Source organism: Acanthaster planci, linkage group LG21, assembly GCF_054643075.1.
Source record: "Acanthaster planci isolate LZ-2023a linkage group LG21, COTS_SCS, whole genome shotgun sequence".
Classification (NCBI taxonomy): domain Eukaryota; kingdom Metazoa; phylum Echinodermata; class Asteroidea; order Valvatida; family Acanthasteridae; genus Acanthaster; species Acanthaster planci.
Window position 1 is genome coordinate 8253597 of NC_141797.1, and position 23567 is coordinate 8277163.

The window sequence follows — 23567 nt, forward strand, 5'->3', positions numbered from 1 at the left end:
TCGCGCAGATGAAACCCCACAGCTTTATTGATTGACGCTCTACTTTTCGAAGATGTCATCTTCTTTTTGAAAGATTTACCTTGGAAGAGCTCTGTGATAACATTAGTAAAGGAAAGACAGAAATTAACCATTTTCCATAATTATATGCATGTACATTGTTTCATTCATCAGGTTACCATCTGTTGCTGGCCCCCCGCTACTACTCAGTCCCACCAAACACGGGAGTCTTCCTGCGGACCCCACCCTCGGGGTCTCCTCCCCCTCCGTATTTGGCACACTCCCCTGGTAAGTGTGTAGCTCACATATGAATTGTTAACAAACACACCAAAAAAATACATATATCCAACATATTTTGTTCAAAAGTTTCAACATAATTGTTGAAGGCGGTATTTACTGCGGTACCGCTGGTTTTTTTAGCGGCACCGCACTAGTTACCCGAAAGGGCTTAATGCTGGTACCGCAAAAAAACAGCGGTACCGCAGTAAATACCGCCTTCTGTAATTATGAAACGTTCCCTAATCAGTGTTACACTGGGATAATTCTTCGGGTAAAGAAATGTCATATTCCCTCCTTATTCAGCCAATCAGCAGAGTCCCTACCAGTCAGCCTTCGACACCTCCCTGCGACACCGTCCGCAGCAACAACAGCGCTCGCCCACCAAACTCTGGAGCACAGCGTACAGCCCGCAAGAAGGCTCCAGCCCACAGTATTAATGCTGGCGTCGGGCACCAGGAAGCGATCCTCGGTGCAATCTGCATTGCCAAACGGGGAAGCTGTAATTTCGGAAGGTGTGATTGCAAGTTTTGTGGGGGGGAAAAATAGTTCCGAGTTTGGTCTGTTTTGAGTTCGTAAATGCCAGCCTGTGGTAATGAAGCTGGAACATTTCGGAAGCCAGACACAGAACTCTCCAGATGTTCCTGCGATGTTTTTTATTACTTAATCCTGGAGATCTGGTTTCTGATCAAGAGCTATGCAGTATGGAGGTCCAAGCCATCCTGTCTTTTTAATTTGATCTAAAACGAAACGTCGGATAAAAGAAATCAGGGATTTTTGTTGAGAATATTATACTTCCCGGAGTCTGTCAAATTACTTAGTTTTGCCGAGTGCAACAGTAATTTTTTGTGCCGTAATTTGGCCAAGGGTGCTGCAGATCCTTTGTCTGTACATAATGCCAATCCGTCTACGTCATCATGTTGCCTGTACATAATCGTTTTTTAGGGATATTACTAAAGTTTTGATACCAATATGGGACCAATGATTGTTTCTCCCATGGCAAAAGAAGTCTACCGTTGTCTTGGACAGTCTGTGGAATCTTTGTTCCACCTTTTGAGACAGGGTGTAAAAGTGAATTTTTCTTTACGGAAAAAAAAAGTCTCAGGGGGGTTGGAAAGTGGTAGTGTCCTACACTTTATTGTCTGAAATTAGGCCGTAATGGCCCGTCTTGTATTAGAACCCGCTGTATGAAGAATAAGCAGGTTGTTCTTGGTATTTGACGGCGTGTCAGTGAGGGGCAATCGTTCATATTTTAGTATTCTGAGGAAGCTAGTCCAGGTTTGGAAATAGCTGGAGAAGTAATAGGTCATATCTTTTGCTCCCTTTGTCTGCATCTTTTTGCATGTTTTGTCTTTTGTTCACTGCTAATGTCACTTTATGAAGTAACAAACATTGGGAAAAATGCTTCCCCTTCTGTTGGAATTCCCAAGAGGCATAGTTTGGTTCCCGAGCCAAAAAAACTGCCTTTTTCAAGAGATCTTGAGGTCTGGTAATCGCCACAATCACGTGACTGAATCAGTGGGAATTTTCCTCTCGTTTTAACGAAACTCTGAATTTTTTTGATTTCCAAGTACTTGCATCAGTACCACGAATATTGGTCCTATGTGCAGAAGAATTATTGTTTCTCTTTGGAGAATTTCAAACATTCATCACAATTTGAAAAAAATCGAAAATCTTTCTTGGCATCTTCCTGTATGTTGATATCTGCTCAGACTTTCAATTATGCCAACCCCCCAAAAACAAACTCAGGTGGATGCTGCATCTAAGAACGGAATTGGCTTTGTGGACATGTCATATTTTATATAACAGTAGATGATGGCTACCAGCTTGACACATTATTGACACATGAGGGAACCAGCCTACAAAAGACAGTGCTGCAGTGCCCCTTTAAAGACACACACTCATTACATCGATTTGCTTCCTAATTTACTCGTAGGCACTGACCACATAAGGTCACTTTTTAGTCAACCTCGACTCCATGGGCTGCGTGCATGCATTCTATCAAAGATGGTGAAGGGCATGGTGCCGGAACCAACATGGCGCAGCAAGATAACACCCTCGGGAACAAGGTTGCACTTTCGTATGCTGCAGTTGCTGGATGGGGCTATTTGAAAAATGTTAAAAAACTCTCATGGTGTAGTGTTTCAAAGTCACAAGAAACTGGGACCCCGGCCCAAAACATGTTCAGTGCATGTTTCGTCACGTAGCCGCAGTGATAGGACCAGATTGGTGTGCCCATGGTGTCCATTCCAAATGACTGACGGCCATTTATGGAGGACGACAAGTGGCCATTTGCATTTCTACCATCAGAGTAACTTTCAACTTCTCTATTTTTCTGCCACCTCAAAAGCAGAACAAACATTTTGCAGTATTGCATTTCTCTGCCTTAATGCTTTTCTGCTTCCAGAAAAGAACACCCATGATACAGGATTTTGTTACGGCTTCCAGAAAAGCAGATTTTAATGTTACTCCGTTTGCTGGTGACCAAATAAAGCCACTCCATTCTATGCATGCACTTTAGGGATGGCAAATTGGTGCACGGGTCAACAAATGTTTGGGGAAATTTGGTCGGAGGTGCATAAGTTTGGATCAATTCTATCATGAATGTATGTTGAATGCTCCAGCAAGCCTGCAAGTTATTTCAAATTGACGATGGACTTTCAGAAATTTTGAGTCCGTGTTCTGAAGGCGCTGACTTGTGTATGTATGCCTAATACTTCTGATGTGCTTTCCGTGTTGTCGGAAACTAGTTTTTTTTTTCATTTTTCAGGTAAGTATTGAATTAGGGTTTAGTTATAAAAACCAAACATTCCCAATGTGCTTGAGATTTCTAATTTTATTTCAAGGTGAGCATACCGGGATAATAAATTTTGAAAGTAAACGCTGTGATGGCTTTACCCACACTGTCTTCTTCTGTGCATCTGTGCCACCCGTTGTCTGAAATCATGCCTGTCCAGAAAGTCTTCAATTGAAACAAAAAATTGCCAGTTTATCTTCAAAGCATCACTTGCAGTGGACATTGTAACCCTCTTATGGAATCACCGTCCCCTGGCACAAATTGGTGCCAGTCTAGACTTGGTGCTGGGATGAGGTTTATCCAAATTTTTCCCTCAGAATTTTCCTGATTTCTTAGACAATCTGTTTTTAGATGTTTCTGTTTTGACATATAAAATGATAACAATAGGAACCGCATTTCTTAAGCGCCTAATACAATTAAAATCCCAAGTGCTTTTTCATTAGTACTACCCCTGCTAACTGGGCCAATCAAACATTCCAAATACCATCTCAGCTTCTTAGAGACTACACAGCTCGATGCTGCCATTTCGGCGCAGTGCACCTGAATCAACTACAATAACCATCTCTGCCCTCACGGGGTACCCAATTACTCCTGGGTGGAGAGAGGTAACGAGTGACAATGTGCCTTGCCCAAGGGCACACATACCATGACCCCCGGTTGGATTCGAACCCGCAACCTGCGGCTCTACCCCCGACTACGAACGGTGCACATAAAAGTTGGTATGGAACACAAACACGGGTATTTTAAGAGGCGCCATCAGGCAGACACAAATGTCTACCGTAGGCCCTGCGCTGCAGTCGGGCCCTCAAAACCTCTGGTGGTTATTTTGTGGATGTTTGACTTTCCTCCAGTCTCAGCCCCGTTGGTGCCAAGTCCAAGTCGATCTGCACGGTCAACGCGTATTTCTACCTTTGCGCGGAGACGTTTCGTTGCTCGCCTCGTTTGTTTGAGGTTGGCAGACAGAACACGACCATCTACGACTTGTCGTCGAGTCTACTGCAAGGCTAGACAGTTGTAATGGCCGTGAAGAATGAATGATTTTACCTGGCTTGTAAGGATAAATCGGGCGACCAGAATTACATGTAAAAGCCATTACCGCCGAGCTACCCTGTTCTGACGCAGGTGGTATGCACCAAAGATCGTATAGCGCCGAAGGCGCAAGATGGATAACTCTGCCCAAAAGGTGTAATTACCAGGGGCGCCATTTAAGCAAGCGATACGCCTGCGCAGTTTACAGTAATGCTTCGGCGCAGGCTCGCTAGGTGCACGTGCCTACTGCGGCGCCTGCGCTTTTGCATTAATGTCCATTGCGCAGGCGTATCGCTTGCTCAAATGGCGCCACGCGATTGCAACGTTTTACGTGCACTCACGGTGAAGCTTACATGCATGACATTCCTCTCCGGCCAATGGACCTCGAGTCGGACTAAGAGAGGGCGCTATTTCTTGGCAACGGAGACTCTTTTGGTCGGAACTAAACTCCGCTGGTTAACAGACGACTAGGAAATGCTTGCGTTACCGTCGCATTCCTACTAACAAAATTAATATTCCCGACAAATATATATGCGTTTGGCATTTTTTGTGTCGCGCGATGTTGCAACCCCAGTTTGTATACTATCCGCTCCGAGCGGAACAAAAGAAAACAAACTTTTAATTAGTCTCGGGAAATGACCAGCTCAATTTGTCTCATATCGAAAATGATTTATCTACCATCAAATGAGTTTTGAAAGAAAATCAGTTGTAAAAATCATGTTAAAAGATGACCTCTCGGAAATAATTACCCAGGTATCCTGAAGCTGATATGATGAACGAACACGCATGCGCGCAGACTTAAGAGTTTCTGATTATTTCCAGTTGTTGGCACTCGAATATTTATATATCACTTCTTAACCTCTTTGATGTGAGAAGAGCGTGTTGGCCTAGTGGTAGGCACTCTAACGGCCATACCGGAGGTCCTGGGTTCGAATCCTGGGGTCGTCAGTGAGGGGCCTTTTACTTCCTTTTGACTCGTACTTTTTATCGAAAAAAAGAATAAAACTCTATTTTATTTTATCTAGTAATCCTAGACAAGTGCCACGGAACTCCGACCCACCACAGGTTCCCTGGTCGGGATTCGAACCCGGGACCACTCTCTTCGCAGACGGTACCTCTACCGACTATCCAATTTGGGTCCCCAACTAAAAGCGCTCGTTTCTAATATTTATCTAAAACACTCGGTTAAAAAAGTCGAGAATGGAGAACATACACACGCCCTCAAGATTCAAACCCGGACGGTGGATCGTTCAGCCGCCCAATTAAGTTAGGAACTGTGCACATTTAAATTATCAGTCTAAAATTTGGAGGCGAAGTATTTTGTACTTCGCTTTTCTTTCGTCGTCTGTCTTCAGCACGCTCGGGGAACACTTCCTTTTTCTGCATTAAAAAGACGCAAACAGGTCACACAGGTCGGAACAAGTCTTAAAATGGCTTTCTTTAATTAATAATACGGCAAAAACAAATACGAGAAGGCTGTCTCTCGTTCTGATCGATGATTTTACAGTGAAGTTTCTGCTAATAAATAGCGGGTTCATACATCATAAATCTGAGACTGAATGACAGCAGAATTTTTATGGGAACCGATGAAATCTCGGAAAAATACGGACGAAACACATGTACGGTAAGGCTATAGCAAGATAAAGTAAAAGTCGAAGAAATGTTTTGGTTAAGCTATGTTGTCTCCTCCGATCTAAAATCGAAAAAAGAGAAAATTTCGAGAAAAGCACTAAAAACATTGCTTAGCTTAATTGAAAGTCACTGCGATGTGAAAGGATAAACGTGCCGAGAGAAATCTGAATTGGTATAACACTTCTAAATTGATAGTTAAATATGTTCTGGATAGAATTCAGTTCAATTGACTGAGACGGAATTCGAACCTCTATGAACCTACAGTCCATGGAACACAATACTTGCACTTAAATAATGAACTTGCGGCTGATTAAACTTAGCCATTTCGCCAATGTTACACCCCACTCCAAACTCCTTTCAAAACAATTGCGGCTTCTGGAGGAGTTTGCAGAATCGAGAAAGATAAGAAAGGCACAGCCCTTTTTCTTCTTTTCACGTGCGTGCGGCCCCCCCCCAAAGGTTCATGCACACAAAGTTCGTCCTTGGTTTCTGCATAGTAAAGGATTTTGGATGAAGGGTCCTATCTAATCGTATCTAGATAAGACTTGTAACAATGAACAAGCTCGGGCTAGCAATTCCGATCCAGTCAACATTTGGCGGCAAATATTGTGCAAACAATACTTTTACAAATGGAATTAACATCTGGCTACAAGCATGCTTCCTAATGAGCCAGTTCGGTACCTTAACAGCGCATGCCCAGCAGTCTGCGCGCGCGAAGTCTGACCTATCAGCGCGGCCGTACACGGACTCGCACGCATGCTTTCTTCTCGAATGTCCTTACGTTTTTGACATACCTAACAGGCTCATTGGCTCTACATTGCATAGTCTGAAATATACCGTTAAAAAGCATGTAAGCTTTTGTATCAGCGTGCCTACAAAAATACGTTTTTAAAACTTATTTCAGTTTTTACGACTTTTTCCCCAAAAGAAAATATGGAAAGCTTTTTACACTACACTTTTTCCAGTGCCTACTTTACTAATAAATATTGCCTCAAATATCCTGGTTGTAAAAATGGTATCCTCATCTAGTTCAGAGTCAAATTCATGGGGGCCTCTGGATTAATTTGGCTGGCATTTTGCCAATTCTGCAAGGGGTTAGCGAGGTAAGGAATTGTCGCCTGCTTGCACTCGATTCTAAGCTCGAAGATCTGACAAAAAAAACCCCAAAAAACAAAATCCCAAACCAAATCTGCACCTTTCGAACGTGTCACACATCTTCCTCATTACAAGCTTAGAGCTCTTCAAAAAGACATCAAAAGAAAGCAACAGTTTCAAACAGTTCTATAAATTTCTGGAACAAAAGAACACTTTTCAAACACAGCTAAAACTTTGTTCATCAATTACATTATACCTATAAACTTCTTAAGTACTTAGGAAACATCAAAATATCCACTCAAAATATTCATAACATACTCATAAAACGATCATGGCAAATACCCAAACGAAAATAAGGCACTTTATACACTTTACATTGCATATATATAGGAGATGTAAGCAATAAAACATGGAAGTGTACAATAATTACGCTTTTCTTCATAATAGTTACTATTAAAAATCTATATGATTACATAGTTATATTTTATAGATAGTTCGTTGCAGCACACAACTAATTTCTGGCATACCTTAAGAGTACTTGGGGCGGTATGTTTGGAAGGATATGGCAACTTCTCATGGGAGCTTAGGCCTATAATTCTTTGCTCAAGTTCTATCGTAGTTAGGCATGGCAATCCATGTTAAAATTGAGGCTTTCCCCCCCTCGAGACCTTTGCAATGCTAAATACTCGAGTCTCTTCAAAACAAGGGCCTTGATATAGGACAGGGGACATTCAGAACAATAAAGGAATGGAACAGACTTGTTTGCTAAATGTGGGACCTTATTTTCGCCCTCTTCCAAAGTTCTCGGCTGCAGAGTCGCACATCAATCCAGCCCCTATCAGTTACTCCAGTCTATCGAAGAACTAACAGTTTGTTTGTTCTTTGCACGAGAATGCGAAAGAGGCATCTCTGAATATGCCAAGAAGCAATAACTGCCAACTATGGAGATGTTTGATACAAAGAGGAAAGAAATTCTAAGTATGTGTAACACACTGTAACAAGCATCTTGTCAGTATTAATTCTAAGTATGTGTAACACACTATAACAAGCATCTTGTCAGTATTAGAGTGACACGGGCTGGCTGGTGGCCACATTTAGCCGGTTGACCCTTGGCCCACAGATAACCACTTACAACAGGTTCAGCAAGGGTCCGAGTAATGGTTCCCTTGGCCCCGGGCACAGGTGTTCTGTAGGGCCTACTCCACCCAAGGCATCCCTACGTCTCCCATCGTCTGTAAGTGATCAAGCCTCCCATTTAATGTTGATGCCAAGCTGGGCTAAGCTTTACACTTTAGCTAGTTTGATTTCGTAGCACACTGTGCTATTTTCATAATCCCTTAAATTTTTTCAGACCCCACAATTAAGTAGTACCCACTGTGCCTATAGGATATTCCGACCCTGGCTTCAGCCGTACCCGCGCCTGCTCATGCTTGGATGCCAAACGGAAGAAAAGTTTGCAGTCCATTGCTCAGCATACAACGACGGTAATGGTCACAGTTACGGAAGGCGGTCCTAAGAATGACCACTTGCTCTTTCCACTCGCAACTTTGTGGCTCTGTTTCAAGAGTCCAAAGTGATACATCTTCCGAGAAACTGAAGCCAGGGTGATAAACGAAAAATAGTCAAATCAAATATGTACGACGGATACTGTTACATCCAGATCCCAAACTATTTTCGATTGTCTCAACAGAGTGATACGTGATATCAAGCCACATCCATTCATCTGTACTACCAGTAACTGAGATGGAATAAAGATCTATTTCAGGTTGTTTACGTATCTATTCAAGTACTTATTTCATTCTTTTCTGCAACATCTTGAAGCAGGAAATCCTTGTCAGTAGCGAGAAATGAACTTGGAAGGTGAGAATGGTGACACAGTTTCACCTGAATGAACATCACCTAGCCTGCCACTCCGTCATGCCCCAGTGCACTCGTGGCTTGGCTTCAGTTTTCACGGATCCATGAACACCTCGACCTATTTAAGCCCCATTCCAGTCAAAATCCAGCAGTCTCCTGATAATGATGGACAGAACACATCGTCCGAAATGTTGAGTAAACCGGTCACACATACTCACAAAATAGATCTTTCATGCTGCACATGTCAATGGTGTCACCGTAAAATACCAGCGACATGTTTTGTCAACAAATTTCTAGGGATCTGGCTGGCTTGCTGTTAAGGAAGAGCCATGTTGGCCTGCCTCCCAACTCTTAGGGAACTCTTAATGATGCATGATTTGGAGAAAAATATGCCCCCTGAAACTACAGAAAATTGGAACACGGTAGTTGGAAAGTCAGGTTCCGTTTGCTGTTTTCCATTTCCTGTGTGTACTTCTGAAACACTGTACCATACAAAAGACTGAATGGCAGAAATGAACAGCGCCACCTAGGGCCTGAGAAAGGTGAATTTATATTGCAGTCTCTGGCTGCATCTGAAACTGTTGTCTAGAACTAGGCCTTGGTCTTCACTCCATTGGAAATACGTTAAGACACCAAGACATTAGACCTAGCCGTAGCTCTGGAAGCCCATTTCGGACACAGCCTCTGTCTCAGCCTTTTCTGTTTCCACGCCCCTTTGTCTAAAAAGTTTTCTACATGAAATTTGTCCTCTCTAGCTTTGGAGACCCCAGACAAAAGCTGGTAAAAGTCTCCACAAAAATTTCACAAAACTGGTTGTGGAAATAACTGAAAAAGGAGAAATTTTGAATGTGTAATTACCCGGGGAAAATTGAAGTATTTTTATACAAGGGGCGTTGGGTTAAAATTTCAACCCAGGAAAGTAACTCTGGTTCAAGTATTTTGAAAACAGCATTTTACATCCGAGTGTTTTAGTACACTTCTGTGGCCAAACATCACGGACAGATTCAACTTCAGTGGAAACACATCGTCGGTCTCTTTAGGGGACACTACAGGCCCCGTGAAATATGCAGAACATTTAAAAAAGAAATTCTGGGTGGCGTTTCAAGATTGTTGCCTTTTGACCTCTTACGAACATTTTGGGTCACAGTGAGAAGAGTTCCTCCTCTACTGGCTTCTCGATCCACACCCCGTACCCGCCCTTCTTGAAGGCCTCCTTCATGTACGCCTTGGCAGCTGCAAAGTCTACGGCCAGGCCTTTAGCCTCATGGTAGGTGCGGGCCTGCAGGAGATCGTCGCGGCCGTACAGCCCCGCCACCCGCTGAAACTCCGCAAAGAGGGCCGACTTGCATAGCTGAGAGGGGACCACCCCTTGGACCCTGAAAGGGAGCAAAGGGGGCGGCAATAGTAAGCTCATCATGAATAATGCATTCCACATCATGCATATTCATATTTACAAAATACGACGCGGGCCTCACCTTCCTTTCGTCCCGTCGGTGACCTCCGGGCCCCCGCACTCCACGAACCAGTTGATGCTGAGGGCCTTGGTCTTTTCCGTACCCCTAGGAGGGTCAAATGCTGTGACGCAGCCCAGTTGGGGGTGGTGGACGCTGTAGGGGGCCGGCAGGGTGGCTGTCAGCTCCTGGGTGTCCACGGAGTGGCTGAGGCGACAGCAGACTGCCCGGGACAGGTGGCCGTGATGGTACAGGGAACCTTGGGAGAGGACAGGTGGGCAACAGAGAATAAAAGAAACGAAAACGACAAACAAGAGGAGTCCGCGACAAAGCAAAAACCGCGTAAATTGTAGAGGTTTGCGGTAGCACCATGCAAGGATATCTGTCTGAGCATGTGCGGTTCTGAAAAAAACCAGAGGGTACTCAACGGTTCGGAGAGTACGCTCCGTCTGTCCTCAAGTGACCAAGACGAGTCAGGGGAGGGGGCCCTAATTGCCTTTTCATGGGGCCAAAACTTGTGGGTATTTTGTCACGTAACCTTTAGAGGACCTTTCTCAGTTTAATTCTACTTTTTGTGGCTTTTACATGCCTTTGGAAAACAGATCCAAACAAAATTGCCATTCAAGCAGCATTTTTCTCTTCACAGGAGGCGGGGTCCCTGTCGCATCCTCTCTCCACTCTTGGATTCCAGATAAACTTGCGTGCCTCCATGCAGTTGGGAAATTAAAGGTGATGTTTGTGGTCGTTAAAAATGTTGTGAACTTCCACTTGATGTGCTTTTTTGCTGTGAGTAAAGTCAACAATCTGCTCAGCAGAAACTATCGCTTTAATAGCAAATTCATCAGCTGAGATACCACAGCATGTCCCGAGATGCTTACTGGCAGGCACCTGTAACGTTAATCATTGGTTTAAGCAAATGGATAAAGAAGGGCAAAGGTTGAACTTGTATTTTCTGCAGAGAGGAACGCTCCCATACAGATTTCTCGTCAAGAGTGTGATGAACTTGCATCCTTGGGCAATTTCGTTCTTTTACCTAATGTCAGTGAGCTGAGGTACATAGGCTCAATGAAGTGGCTCAGCAGTGCCCCCTGGAGGCCTAGGATGTTCCAGCGTGCCACCTTGTCGCTGCAGGACATGGTGCGGAGCCGCTCACCCCGGATGATGCCGTCCCAGGTCTGGACCGGGTGGCTGGAATCCACGGGGATAGTGCCTTCACCTGGGCACGAGAATAAAAACAGGATAAAGGCTGGTTCATACTACATGTATGTGGGAAAATGAACACAATTGCAAATTTGTGATGTCAGCTTAAATATTCATGCTGTGATTTCACAAACGTTAAGCACATTTCAACTCGAAGGAAATTTTGCTGCACTCGCTTTGCTTTCACATTTGCCTCTAGTTATGCAGTATGGATGTAACGAGAAATCTGTCTGTTTCTCACTGATCTGGATCTTAATCCATGATCCAAATACTGGCTCCATCTATCCATTAGGCGGGATCTGGTGTGAATGAATCAATGACAGATTACTGATTGAGATTTGGTTCCAAGTAAAACAAACGGGCCCGACAGCAGACTGGAACTGTCTTTCTCTTGGGGCAAGTCACATGGTGGATGGTTTGAACCATCTCGTGTAACATTTGGAACCCTAACCCTGAGGCATGGTTACACCACTGGTCAATTTCATATCAATAAGAAGGGAACAATAAACGTGAAGCGACCCGAATCAAGTCTCAGACTCAACCCTAGTGACTAAACTCATACTCACTGAAATGACTTGATCAGCTATAACCCTGGATGCCATTCCATATCTACAGAACACTTGAGGCTATGTTCATTTCAAGTGGCTGTAGCAACACATGCCTCTATGGGAAGTGGCTAGCTAGCGGCTTCCATATGCACATGCATTATTTGTAGCCCTAGCCACAACATTTGGACACAGGATCAGAGACGTGGCTGGTGTGTACACCTACCATACTCCATTTTGGTCCTAAGCAGGCCCTGGATGTTCTTGCCAAAGGTGGGCAGGTGCTGGGCCTGCCCGTTGAACTCCAACCCCTCGGGCCCCTCTGCATTCTCCCCGGCGTCGGTACGGGAGAACTGGGCGCCGTCGCCGCAGGGCGCGGTGCTGATGTAGAGGTGGAAGCTCACGCCCGGCCTGACCCTGAACCGACCTGGGGAGGTCTCCACTAGGATGGTGTTGTCCGGGTTCTGTTTAAACTCAGCCAGCTGGTTGTAAAGATATCTGGAACCAGCAAACAAAACCCAAAAGACTATTCACATTTTGTCTTTCTGTTGAATAGAAAATTCTCAAAGTAAGACTTAGAAGTTTGCATGGTTGTGGCATCGACTATAAAAAGTTTCAGCAATACTGGTCATGTTCTTTTAGGAAGAGGCATGCCTCAGGAAAATGTGGGGTTCTGAGCTCCAAATCACCAGTTCTTTAAACAAGATGGTCACAAAATTTTCCTATTAGATCTTTGATAAAAGCCAGCTTGGCACTACAGCTGTGCACGGGTAAATCAAAAATGCTATTACTTATTTCAGTATTCTCCACTCATGAAAAATATAAGAGGGTGCCAACTGTTATTAAAATTGAAGAAACTTTCTTGCTTTAAGGTGTCTACCAAAAAACAGAATTACACTACGGTTTTAACGGTACTCCTCATACTTTCAATAATGTGCCTACTTTCCTCTTTGCTCGGATATTATGGCAAAATATACTGTACCATGGCCCCTAACAGAATCGACTCAGGATTGGATGTGCGGTCAAAACAACAAACGTGACATGCAAGAGAAGGTGTGATGGCAGACAGTTTCTTTTGTGTATCAGCGTAAGGTTAACTTTTTTTTACTCACATCTCTGGTCTGATCTCTGTGTTTCGCAGGCATTTTTATCATTAATTCTGCCATAATAACACAGGAAATTTACCATTCTAAAATATTTAAAACCTGACAAGGACCGAAGTGTGTTTTAAACCTTTTTATTTTTGTAAAGCAGAGGACTACATGTAGTCTCATTCAATATTAATGTTTTTCAAGATACAGACGATGGAAAATATAGAGCCCCCTTCTACCGGTACTTTTTCCTTTAGAAACTTAATCAACCATAAATGTCTCATTTTATGATGGATAAATGACTGAATAAATGATGATTAGGGTCTTTTCTTGAGACAGTAACGCAAAGCCGTAATGTTACGCATCATGGACGATGGGATTATACGACTCTTCCCCCACATTTGTACCTTCCTTGAGCTGGTGGCTTAATATTGAGTCCTGTTCGTCATCAACTGTCGCGTTGCCACATTTGAGTCATCTTCAACTCGGAATTTGATCTGCCATGCCCCCGCACGGACTTCACACCTCTGCCCCGCGTGGCTGCACAGGACGTGCGACTGGCATGAAATATTCCTGATGACGATTTTTCAAGCTGACAGCAGGCGATCGCAGAATTGAACAGGGGAAACCGTCAATTAAAGTTCAGGTGTGCAAGGGTAGCTTGCATGGGACACATGCGAGACACGGACACATGCGCGAGAAATCAATGATTCTTGGCTACGTGGCCCAATTTGGTAAGGATGCCGTGCAAACAAAATACTGCTGAACAAGTTCGTGACCAGATCTTGCAAAACAAGTCTTTAGACAGAATTTTTTTTCAGAATTTTGTTCCAGTTGGAAGTGCAACTGGGTTGCATGTTTTGATGTATCACTCAGGTTGGCATCACGATGACAATGTTCATTAATTTGGTGAGAGTAGTTGAAGGTTCCTCTTGTTTCCCACGGTGGAAGAACAGCAGGGGCCAGTTTTATAGAACTGCTTTAGCACAAAATTTGCTTAAGTGCAAAAAAGTCTGTTTAAAAAAAAGGTAACCAGCTCAAAATCTATGTGATTGCCATGCTAACCAAGAGAGAGGTGAATACCATTCCAAAACAATTTAGTTTTGGCTGGTAACCTGATTTGTCAAGCAAGGATTTTTCACGCTTAAGCAAATTTTGTGCTTAAGCAGCTCTATGAAATTGACCCCCAACAGGGGTGAGCTTAAAGTTGATCTGGTGACATTAGGGCTAATTGTGTTTAGGTATTTGGTCACGTTTGCTTGCTGAGCCAAAAATAACTGACGAACCTACAGCACAAATGACAAATACACAGTGTATAAGCTTAGGGCTTGTAACTCTCTTGCTAAGCAAAGTTTTTCATAGCTTAGCACGGTTCTGTGTTTAGAAGCTCAAGATGAATTAGCACGGTCCTGTACACTGGTACATGGTACCTACCCTATATTTAAACCCTGAAAAAAAAAAATCCAGTCATTGCATGTGTATATGAACGTTCACTAATGCAGCCCAAAACACTTAGGATATTGAAATCTCTGCAGTTCTCAATGTCTTATAATGAGGTATTGAGGCATGAATGCATAGCATTGAGGCAGGAGGCAAAGAATGGTGCAAACACAAAGCGGTTGGGGCAGAGATGGTTAACGTGTTTGCATTTAGCTGTCTGGCTGCATGAAAAGACTGAACTGGATCAATCTCAGGGCCATTTTGCAGACTCTGGCATGGATCAAGGGATCCAGGGAGTATTTAATGCCTACATGTACATGTATATACGTACTTATACATCTATGCATTATGTCCATTGTGAAATGTACATGTTTAGTCAAAATCGAGTTTGAATCTTCACAATGCTCCAAGCAATGAACACATATAGTAAATGTACTTCAGAATATGTTCCGTATTTTAAAAGCAAACCAAATCATAAATCCCCTTCAGCAGAATCTTATAGTAAGATGCACTCAGAGAGCGCTGTGCAAGTGTTGACGTTGCTCTTACCCTTTCCTGAACCCGCATCGCAAATCATAACAGTGTCGCTATATTTGCTTTCCCGCGCACTGCAGATGGGCCACAATGTGCGACACTCGCCGGGCTGCAATTAACATTTAAATTGCCCCGTCTTAATGAAGTGTGATCTCCATCGCGCCTGCCGCCGACTTCGCCACGCTGGCGTCTTCGGCACATGGCTACACTGTGGCGACACCTTGGGTTGGGACAGCTACCTGCTACACGATGACGCGGCTGACAAATACTGCATCAAAGATGCATGTTGGATTTTTTTCTTCAGTGGTGCTTAATGGGGGGGGGTAAAATTTCTGGAGGAGGGGGATCTGGACACCTTGGGGGGGAACACATTTTTCGAAGGGGGAGGGGTCTTAAACAGTGGTGCTGCAGCTTGTACACAGGTTGTGTACATTTCAAAATTTAAAAAAAACAAGGGGACTGAAGGGGGATTAGGGGTGGGGATGGACCTCTGCTGGGGGGTGGGGGAAAAGGAAGGAGGGACACGTGTCACCTGTACAGGGGGTGTAACCAGGTCTTAGGTCTGAGTTAAAAATGTCATTTTCCCCGTTAAATTGACAGTCCATTTTTATCATTCCTGAAATAATTCTAACCCTCTAACTATTGTTTCTAAAATGCAGTGCTTTCGATTAAAAAAAAGGGCAACTTCTCCTCCTCTTCCGGATATTCCACTGCCTTTTCTCAAAAGAACAATTTTTTAAAACCAATTCCAAGCCAAGTGGTTTTTTTTTAAAGTGATTCTCTTCCCATCATCCGGGGCTCTCAAACAGTTCAGTCTCTCTACAACATGTCGCTGAAGGATGAGCTGGGCAGGGTGGGGTACACATAACAGATCACCCCCCCCTAAATACTTTGTAAATTGTAAAAAATAAGAAAGTAAAAACAAGAAAAGATAAAAATGAAAGAAGAGGGGCAAAGATAAAAAAAAGTCGTCTTTTTCTTGAAGAAGATTTGTCAGAAAGAGAGCTAAAACGAGTCTACAGTATGGATGCGTATAATGGTCACACAACGGACACACTATGGCACCACTTGGAGTCCATCTTCTCTTTATTATTATGATTATTGTGATTATTATTAGTCATATTTATACAGGGTAGCTTATTCTCCAAAATGGTGATCTTTCACAAAGCCCTGTCATAACACTTAAAGAAAATCAACATTAAAACCTACATTAAAATGAATGAACTTAAAAAAAATAAAATACTACAATATGAAGATTTTTAAAAGATTACAACGGAATAGAAATAAACTCCAAACGGGAGTAAAAAAATGAAAAACACAAACAACACAAATATGTAAAAGAAAACACAGTGGGAAACAATAATACAGTAAAAAAAATTAAGATAAAAATACATCACACGTCAGACAGTTTAATATTTGACAAGGATGATGACCAATCTGATAGCACAAATTCCCCATTCAGCTGTTACTTGCAACCCTCCCCTTCCATGAATTTGGAGAACTGCCCACTATTTGGAAGCAGTGGATTCCTAACAGCGACTACCGTGCACTATGAACCAATCGACGTCATTGAAACAACTGTTTGTGACGCACGGACCTCCGTTACGGCACGCCCTTTGAAAAAAAAATATGCAACGCCCCCATCTCCCACCCCTGGAATGAAAATGCCGGCAGCTGGGAGTGGAATATCCAGTGTGTAGCTGGCTTTTGCACCTCAGGATTTAACGCACTTTTGATTATGCATAATGGATCTACCGGTAGCTAATGCATTTCATGGGGGCAGATTAAAATGACAGACACGCTGCCAAAAGGAACGGAAAAAATAAGCACACACACGAAAACAAATGCAATGAAAACAGACTGAACCCCTCCAAAACGCTGGAAAGTGGCTCTTTAAACCCTGTGAGTCAATAGCGCAGCTGTTCTTCGGACAACATGGCATGCCTGATGTGTTATCATGAGCTGAAAGTGCTTTCGATATCGAGCTTGATTAAAGTTGGAGGCTAGTGCTGGGAGCAACGTGCCACAGCGGGCAGATGCCGGGAATGTAAAACATAGCCAAAGTCTGTTTCTGGTTCCCAGGGTAACTTTCAGAAGGGATCATTAAAACTACTCACCGCAAGAAGGCCCGTCTTGTGATAATTTCAGCATGAGAGTCGTTGACTGTGCCTCCTTCCAGACTGAGCATGTCGCCAGTGACGCACCGGTTACCTACAAATTACCAAAAACACAAAGAGAAAATGACCTCAAGATGACAGAAACATATTTAACTTCACAAATGAAGAGCATACCCTTCTAACAAAATATAAATTATACATGACTGATCCTTAAAAATAAACTTTCAAAAACAATATGTAGATTTGCCTTGGCCTCAAGCCCACGACAGTAAGGCCTCTCTGAGCAAGAGCAAGTATTCTCCGGCAAGCCTTTTGACATGGTTCTTACAAACATCTTGTAAAATGCCTGTTATCAAACAATGTGCAAAAAAGAAAACAATTTCTACATCAACTATTGTGACCCTCTGTCGCGGTTAAACGCCGTACATTCGGGCATAGATTTCCAACCTCTGATATTAATTTCTGGGCACACTTGCCAATACCTATTAAATACACTGACATCATGTACATGCACACTCTGCAGTCCAAAGATTATATAGCGCCACGTAGCGTCGCAAGATGGGTAATTCGGCCATAAAGGTGTTATCACCATGGGCGCCATTCGAGTGTGAACGTTCATGTGTGTGCGTGCCTGTCGCGGCGCCTGCGTATTAACATGCACTGCGCAGGCGTAGTCCAACCAGAATGGCGCCCATGTGATAACAACGTTTACGCGTATTCACGGTGAAGTTCCCCATCTTGCGCTATACGATCTTTGCTGCAGACAATGTATATCAAATAGTTGAACAATAAGATACCATGTTTTAAAGGTCCTTCTCTAAAATCAGGTCCCAAAGTATGACATTTTTGCTCCCTTTCTTACGCCCGGCCTGTGTACCGTCATTTGACATGGAGATATCATTGAAATTAACTTACAACTATTTCTACTTATTGGGTAGGTAATTTCATCACGATTGGAAATTAAAAGCATGTTCTAAACTTTACAAAAAATCATATGATTGTAGATGTAATGGGGACATGAAAAAAAAAAAAGGACCCCAATTTTTTTAGGATGATGCGCATACAGAGCACTACAGCTGAAAAGCACTGTGGGACAGTTTCTGACGACTTACAATAAGGCACAATACCGTACACCTCCCAAGACGGTGGTACATGGCAAGCACAATGTATCTGTGGAATGGCCAATTTTGCGACAACGCTTCAGGGCTTTCTCACAGATCGACTTCATCTTCAGCTTTTCCATTTTCTTCTCTGGGCCCCGGAGCCAATTTGCAAGCCCTTTTAGTTCAGACAGAGTGAAAAGATTCCCTTCTTTGATGCCATGTCAGGTGGTTTGATGTCCCTGCAGCGGAACACTGACTCACACTGAGCAAGAAGATCTTTTATAGTTGGCCAAAATCTGAGGCTGCGGAATAACCCTTGCTTGGGTTGACTGACAACGTTCCTACATGTAGCTCATTTGTCCAAGCATCTGCCTCATTTCTTTCCTTATGTTTTTCTTCTCAGAAGTTTCAGAACTGCTAAAAAAATGTGATCGCTTAAGACACCCTGGAAGAACTTCAACTGAAATTCCACTTCCTTCTTTTTGGCAGCTTTTAGAATGGTTACAGGTACTTAAAGTTGCAAGAGTAGCTAGAATTTTGTCTGGCAAGTTTGGCTTTGCTTTCAGTGTTCCAGTTGATTTGGATTCCATCGAGCCACCAGATCCTGTGAATTTCAGACACATGGGCAGCGCTAAAAAGTGGGTAAGGCTCTTTCCGTTGGGAGGGTGGGTGGATGGGGAAGGGCAAACATTTAACGGGAGCAAACTGATAAACCATCAAAATAGCATTTTTTTTCCTTTCATCTCCGTTTCCCTACTCTTTTCTTTTGTCTTCTTCAACATATTTCTTAAGGTTTTTTTTCCCCAAGCTAAGTGTGGTCACGTCAGTGTAATTCTATCCTCACTCGCTAAAACCTGAAGCGAACACTATTTTTGTGGCTGATAGTTCTGTCGACAGCCAGGACGATCTCACACAGCGCGGACCCTCTGTCTCACACATCTGTGTCAACACCTTACGTCCAAATTAAATACCGACTCCTGGCATTCTCAGGTTTGTTTTTGGAGGCCAGAAGGCATTCTGCTGCAGAACACATGGGATAAGAGGCTGTCGGCGCGGGAAAAAAAATGATGAAAAGTAAAGACGAGAGTGCAGCATGAGGCCAGTGAAGCATGCAGTCTGAGATGGTTTTGTGGACATCTAAGAGAGAGGCATGAATGATGTAGGGCTCTGTTTAAATAATAAATTACGCTGAAGTCATGGTCTAATGGAATTGATCAAAACAAGGATCATACCCAAAAGTCCCCTTTTGCATTCAACCTGTGTCTGCTTACTTGTAGCTATTGATGTTTTGAAATGGAATTAGCCTGCCCCCCAAAAAATACAAACAAAAAACACAAAAGAAAAATAAAATAAAACAAAAACCACACATACATGTATTGAAACAAAATTTTAAAACAAGTTTCATGAAAATGTTCCATAAAATATGTACACGTAAGAAAGGCATCATGGTCAGACTAGATAATGACCCGCGAGATTCTTAATAAGTGACATTTTGGTGGTTGCCACCAAACCTTCAAAACCAATATTCCTTCTCTACTCCAGCCATTGATTAGTTTGTCACAGAGCATATTGTCTGAAATGTTGAGTACCACTGGAACCCTAAATACTCAAAAGAGAGATATATCCAAAGGCACGGTGCTGCCACAAACCTATCTACATTTTGTAGTTTACTTGCTACAATGTACATGTACCTCCAGCATGAAAAAGCTTCAAATCTCATCCCACAATTTGTATCCAGAGCTGCATCTGATTACCTCCTCTGTGATTTTGGAGACTTCTGGGGATTTTAGACACGGGATAACATTTGTGGGAAAAAAAGGATGTCATTGACAAGAGCATGCGCCCTTGCCGTATTGCTCTTTAACACAGCGATTCACCTGTAGAAACTCAGGTATTAACTTGTCAAGTCACTCTGACACATCTCGTTTTCCCGCATCTCAGAGGCTCACACACGCACAGCACGCACGTCAAAAAGAGAATGAGCATGGGGTAATGTGCCTCCAGGTGACCCCCCCAAAATGGCCCCCGGTAACTACGATTCAAGTGTCGAGGTGAGAGTGCGACTGTCGGTCTTCGGCCTGTTATGTTTCTCCCTGCAAGGGGTTCCGGCATTCTCGGAATTCCCACAGCACAGAAAAAAAAAGGAAGGTACGTGAAACGGTATCTTTGGTGGTGGTAATTGCGGATTCACACCCTCGGCTATGGATCTGGCCAGGGGATCCGGCGGCAATTAAGCACCGGTATGTTGCATTCGGAGCACCTAACACTTTGGATGGGGAATTTGATTAGGTGGCACGCGTGAGCTCTCGCTGAGCTTACTATCGATTATTGTTGATGGGGTGAGGATGTGGGGGGGGTTAGGATTTTAATGCAATGCTACAATGAGAGGATGCAGCCAGCTGAGTAGAGACGAGGTGTGCCGGTAAGTTGCGAACCCCCCCTTTCCGAAATTGAAAAACCAATGTCACCGGTTAGGCAGTGGAGGAAATTATGATTGCAGAAGAGTGGGAGGACTGTGTGACATTAAAGAGGGGTTTGGGGTTACCCTGATGACCAAATATCACCCTTACAGTGGGTTGAATTATTCAGGCTACCCGACTAATTTGTTTTCAAATCGTCACAGGATAGCACAGACTTTCTTTGTGAGCCGTCCGTATTGAGAGTGGGGTTGTAACTCTTCATTTTTAAAAGCTGAAGGTAGGAATGACAGCAAAATCTGAGGAATAATTTCAAGTTTGTGAGTAAACAGTCAAAAATGTGAGCCAGATTTAGAAAAATATTGAAAGAGGAGATTGGAATGCATAGCCATCATAAAACAGTCTGGTGCCATTCTAATTAAAAGTGTGCAATTTATGAAATAGATTCAGGGAATAAGATCCAATATGGCTGCAACATAAATAAGGTCTATTGATTTGAACAACGACATTGGTCAATGCTTTCATGGGTGTTACGACTCATGTAAACCTACGAATACACCTACATATGTAAAGTGCCTGGTACATTGAGCAGTAAGTTACCAACAATGCACTCTGACTTCCTTCACAACATTGATTGCATGAACAGAATTAGCCAATCCCAGTGCTCAGGGAGAGCTGCGGTAGGGGAATCCACATCCCTCTCGGCTGTGAGATGATCCAAAATAACCAAGCTCTTTCAGGTTTAAAAGGAAGGGGTAACGTACATGTACATGTAGGGCGACAAAGTGTACCAAGTTTTGGGGGGAGGGAAATGAAGGGGGAAATGTAAGGAGTGACAGAGGTGCGGACAGGACAGGTTGCGGGTGGGGGTCGCTCTCGTTCCTACCTGTTCCCAGGCTGATGACCGTCCCCTCATCCGCCTCCCCTCGCTTCATAACCAGTGCGGCCAGCACTTTGCGGCCGCTAATGTTGTCCGGTATGCCGGCCGCGATGGCGTTGAAGGCCTGGTGACTCAGGCCGGCAATGCGGTCGTAGAAGGTGGTGCCGTTACCAGGGGTCTGGGCCAGAAAATTGTGCCAAAGATAACAAAATAAGGATCAGACGGGAAAGGTAATACCTTATCTGTCAGGTGCACTCTGAATCAAGGACCCCTGGATTAAAATAAAAATCAGATGTGAATTTTTTCACACTGAACTCAACATGTCTTTTCTCCACAGAACTACAATCTGAAGCATAGGCCATGTCCGAATTACTTGGCTGCGGCTTAAAATTACACATGACTCGATGGGAAGTGGCTGCATCGAGTCGTGTGTAATTTCAAATCCGTAGCCGAGTAATTCAGACATTGTTCTACGCTGATCACACTGTGCCAATGGCTCTGAACATGAACAGCTGAGGGCATTATTTATTTCCTATTTGAACAATGAGGCACTTTGTTAGTGCCTCTACTGGTAGTTGTTTCCATGAATCTACTTCCATACTTGAGAATTACCATCTTGATATTAGGGTTAGGTCCCAAGATATTGGGAATTGGTACAGTTTTCAATTACCACACAAAAACTGTTCCAAATTCCAGGAGAGAAATAACAACACTCTAAAATGCACTTCCGTACTTATTTCAGAAAAAAAAGTCATTCTCCACTGATATTCAAATTCCAAACAAAGTTTAGACTTTTTATGTGTAAATACTTGTCAGTTTTTGTTAACACACACTGTTTAAAGTTGTTGCAATTATGCCACAGTGAGGAATTTACCATTTCCAGGGAAGCAGTGCTCATTTTGACTTGGTAGTTGCCCTCTGCGATGAGCGTTCGTAGCGCCACATCGGCGGCTTCCCGTCGTCCATCCTTCTTGCTGCGGCTCGTGATCTGTGTGAAGGAGCGATTGCCGACCCTGGCACAGAACGTGAACCTGTCACCAAGAAAAAAAAAAACAGCGGCCAATTTCATAGAGCTGCTTAAGCACAGAATTTTCTTAAGCACGAAAAAGCCTCGCTCAATAAACAAAGCTAACTCAAACTCTGTGTGATTGTCTTGCTAACCAAAAGGCAGGTAAATACCATTCCAAAACAATATACATCACAAGAAGTTTTGGCTGGAAACCTGCTCAGTCAAGCAAGGTTTTCTTCACGCTTAAACACATTTTTTGCTTAAGCAGCACTATAAAATTGGCCCCTCAGTTGGCTGAAAATCCACATGTCTGTATAGATCATGTTTGAGTACCGGTATTTTCAAATAGTGTTCAGAAGAAGTTTGTCATGTGATACCAACTCTACCTGAGCAAAAGCAAACTCCAATGTACAAGTGTGTTGATTACTGGAAACATTGATGCATACACGATAACTATATAATGCAAAAAAACATTTAAAACTTTGAAAGAATATGAAAAAGTGAAATTTTTTAATTTTTAAAAAAAGGCACAGTGATATGGTCACAGTGTGGCTGACAAGACAAGACAAGCTGTTGTGCTTGGCATTATGACTGCATGCATGTTGTACATGTGCATATATCACGAAGGTAAAATATCATACAGCACACCGTGTATTGCCAACAAAATAAAATGAAGAGGTCAGAAATGCAGCATCAGCACAGAATCTGTCACACTATCTGTACCGAGTTCCATATTTGAATCATTCATGTCCATTGTCCATGCAAGCTCCAGGACTAAAATGTTGCAGTGGGTGATGACTCACCGGGCGCACATGTCGGACCATGTCAAAGACGTTTCAAAGGAATCTTTATTATGAGTCTCCAAAACACGAGCTGGTGAAGGTTTCTTTTCCAGATACAAAATCTTGGTAAGAGTTCAGAATCCATGTACATGTACGACACGCGCTGTTAATGTTCCTTGCAAAGAATTCAAGACTTGCTCCGATCTTGTGAATATTAATTGCGTAAAAGGACTCAAGCCCCTTGCTCCGGACACAATTACTACTGCAATATCAACATTCATATACAATAATTCACAGTCCGCTTTGAGGTTGCAA

The 23567-nt window shown here is 43.2% G+C and overlaps 2 protein-coding genes across 9 annotated transcripts in view; one reads left to right on the top strand and one right to left on the bottom strand.

Moving 5' to 3' along the window:
- The window catches only part of LOC110983998 (nuclear pore membrane glycoprotein 210-like), a 56103-nt gene extending 52933 nt beyond the window's left edge, over window positions 1-3170 (top strand). For all 5 annotated transcript variants that reach the window (XM_087131213.1, XM_087131215.1, XM_087131216.1 and 2 more), the window contains 2 exons: window positions 172-285; window positions 580-3170. In XM_087131213.1, the coding sequence (XP_086987339.1) occupies window positions 172-285; window positions 580-713 (248 nt within the window). In that variant the 3' untranslated portion in view covers window positions 714-3170. The remainder of the gene's footprint in view (window positions 1-171; window positions 286-579) is intronic.
- A 1929-nt stretch (window positions 3171-5099) lies between these two features.
- The window catches only part of LOC110984008 (uncharacterized), a 53767-nt gene continuing 35299 nt past the window's right edge, over window positions 5100-23567 (bottom strand). For all 4 annotated transcript variants that reach the window (XM_022243773.2, XM_087131111.1, XM_022243774.2 and 1 more), the window contains 7 exons: window positions 22336-22492; window positions 21468-21639; window positions 17062-17155; window positions 12106-12377; window positions 11168-11350; window positions 10159-10393; window positions 5100-10059 (listed from right to left, as the gene is read on the bottom strand). In XM_022243773.2, coding sequence (XP_022099465.2) covers window positions 9825-10059; window positions 10159-10393; window positions 11168-11350; window positions 12106-12377; window positions 17062-17155; window positions 21468-21639; window positions 22336-22492 — 1348 coding nt within the window. In that variant the 3' untranslated portion in view covers window positions 5100-9824. The remainder of the gene's footprint in view (window positions 10060-10158; window positions 10394-11167; window positions 11351-12105; window positions 12378-17061; window positions 17156-21467; window positions 21640-22335; window positions 22493-23567) is intronic.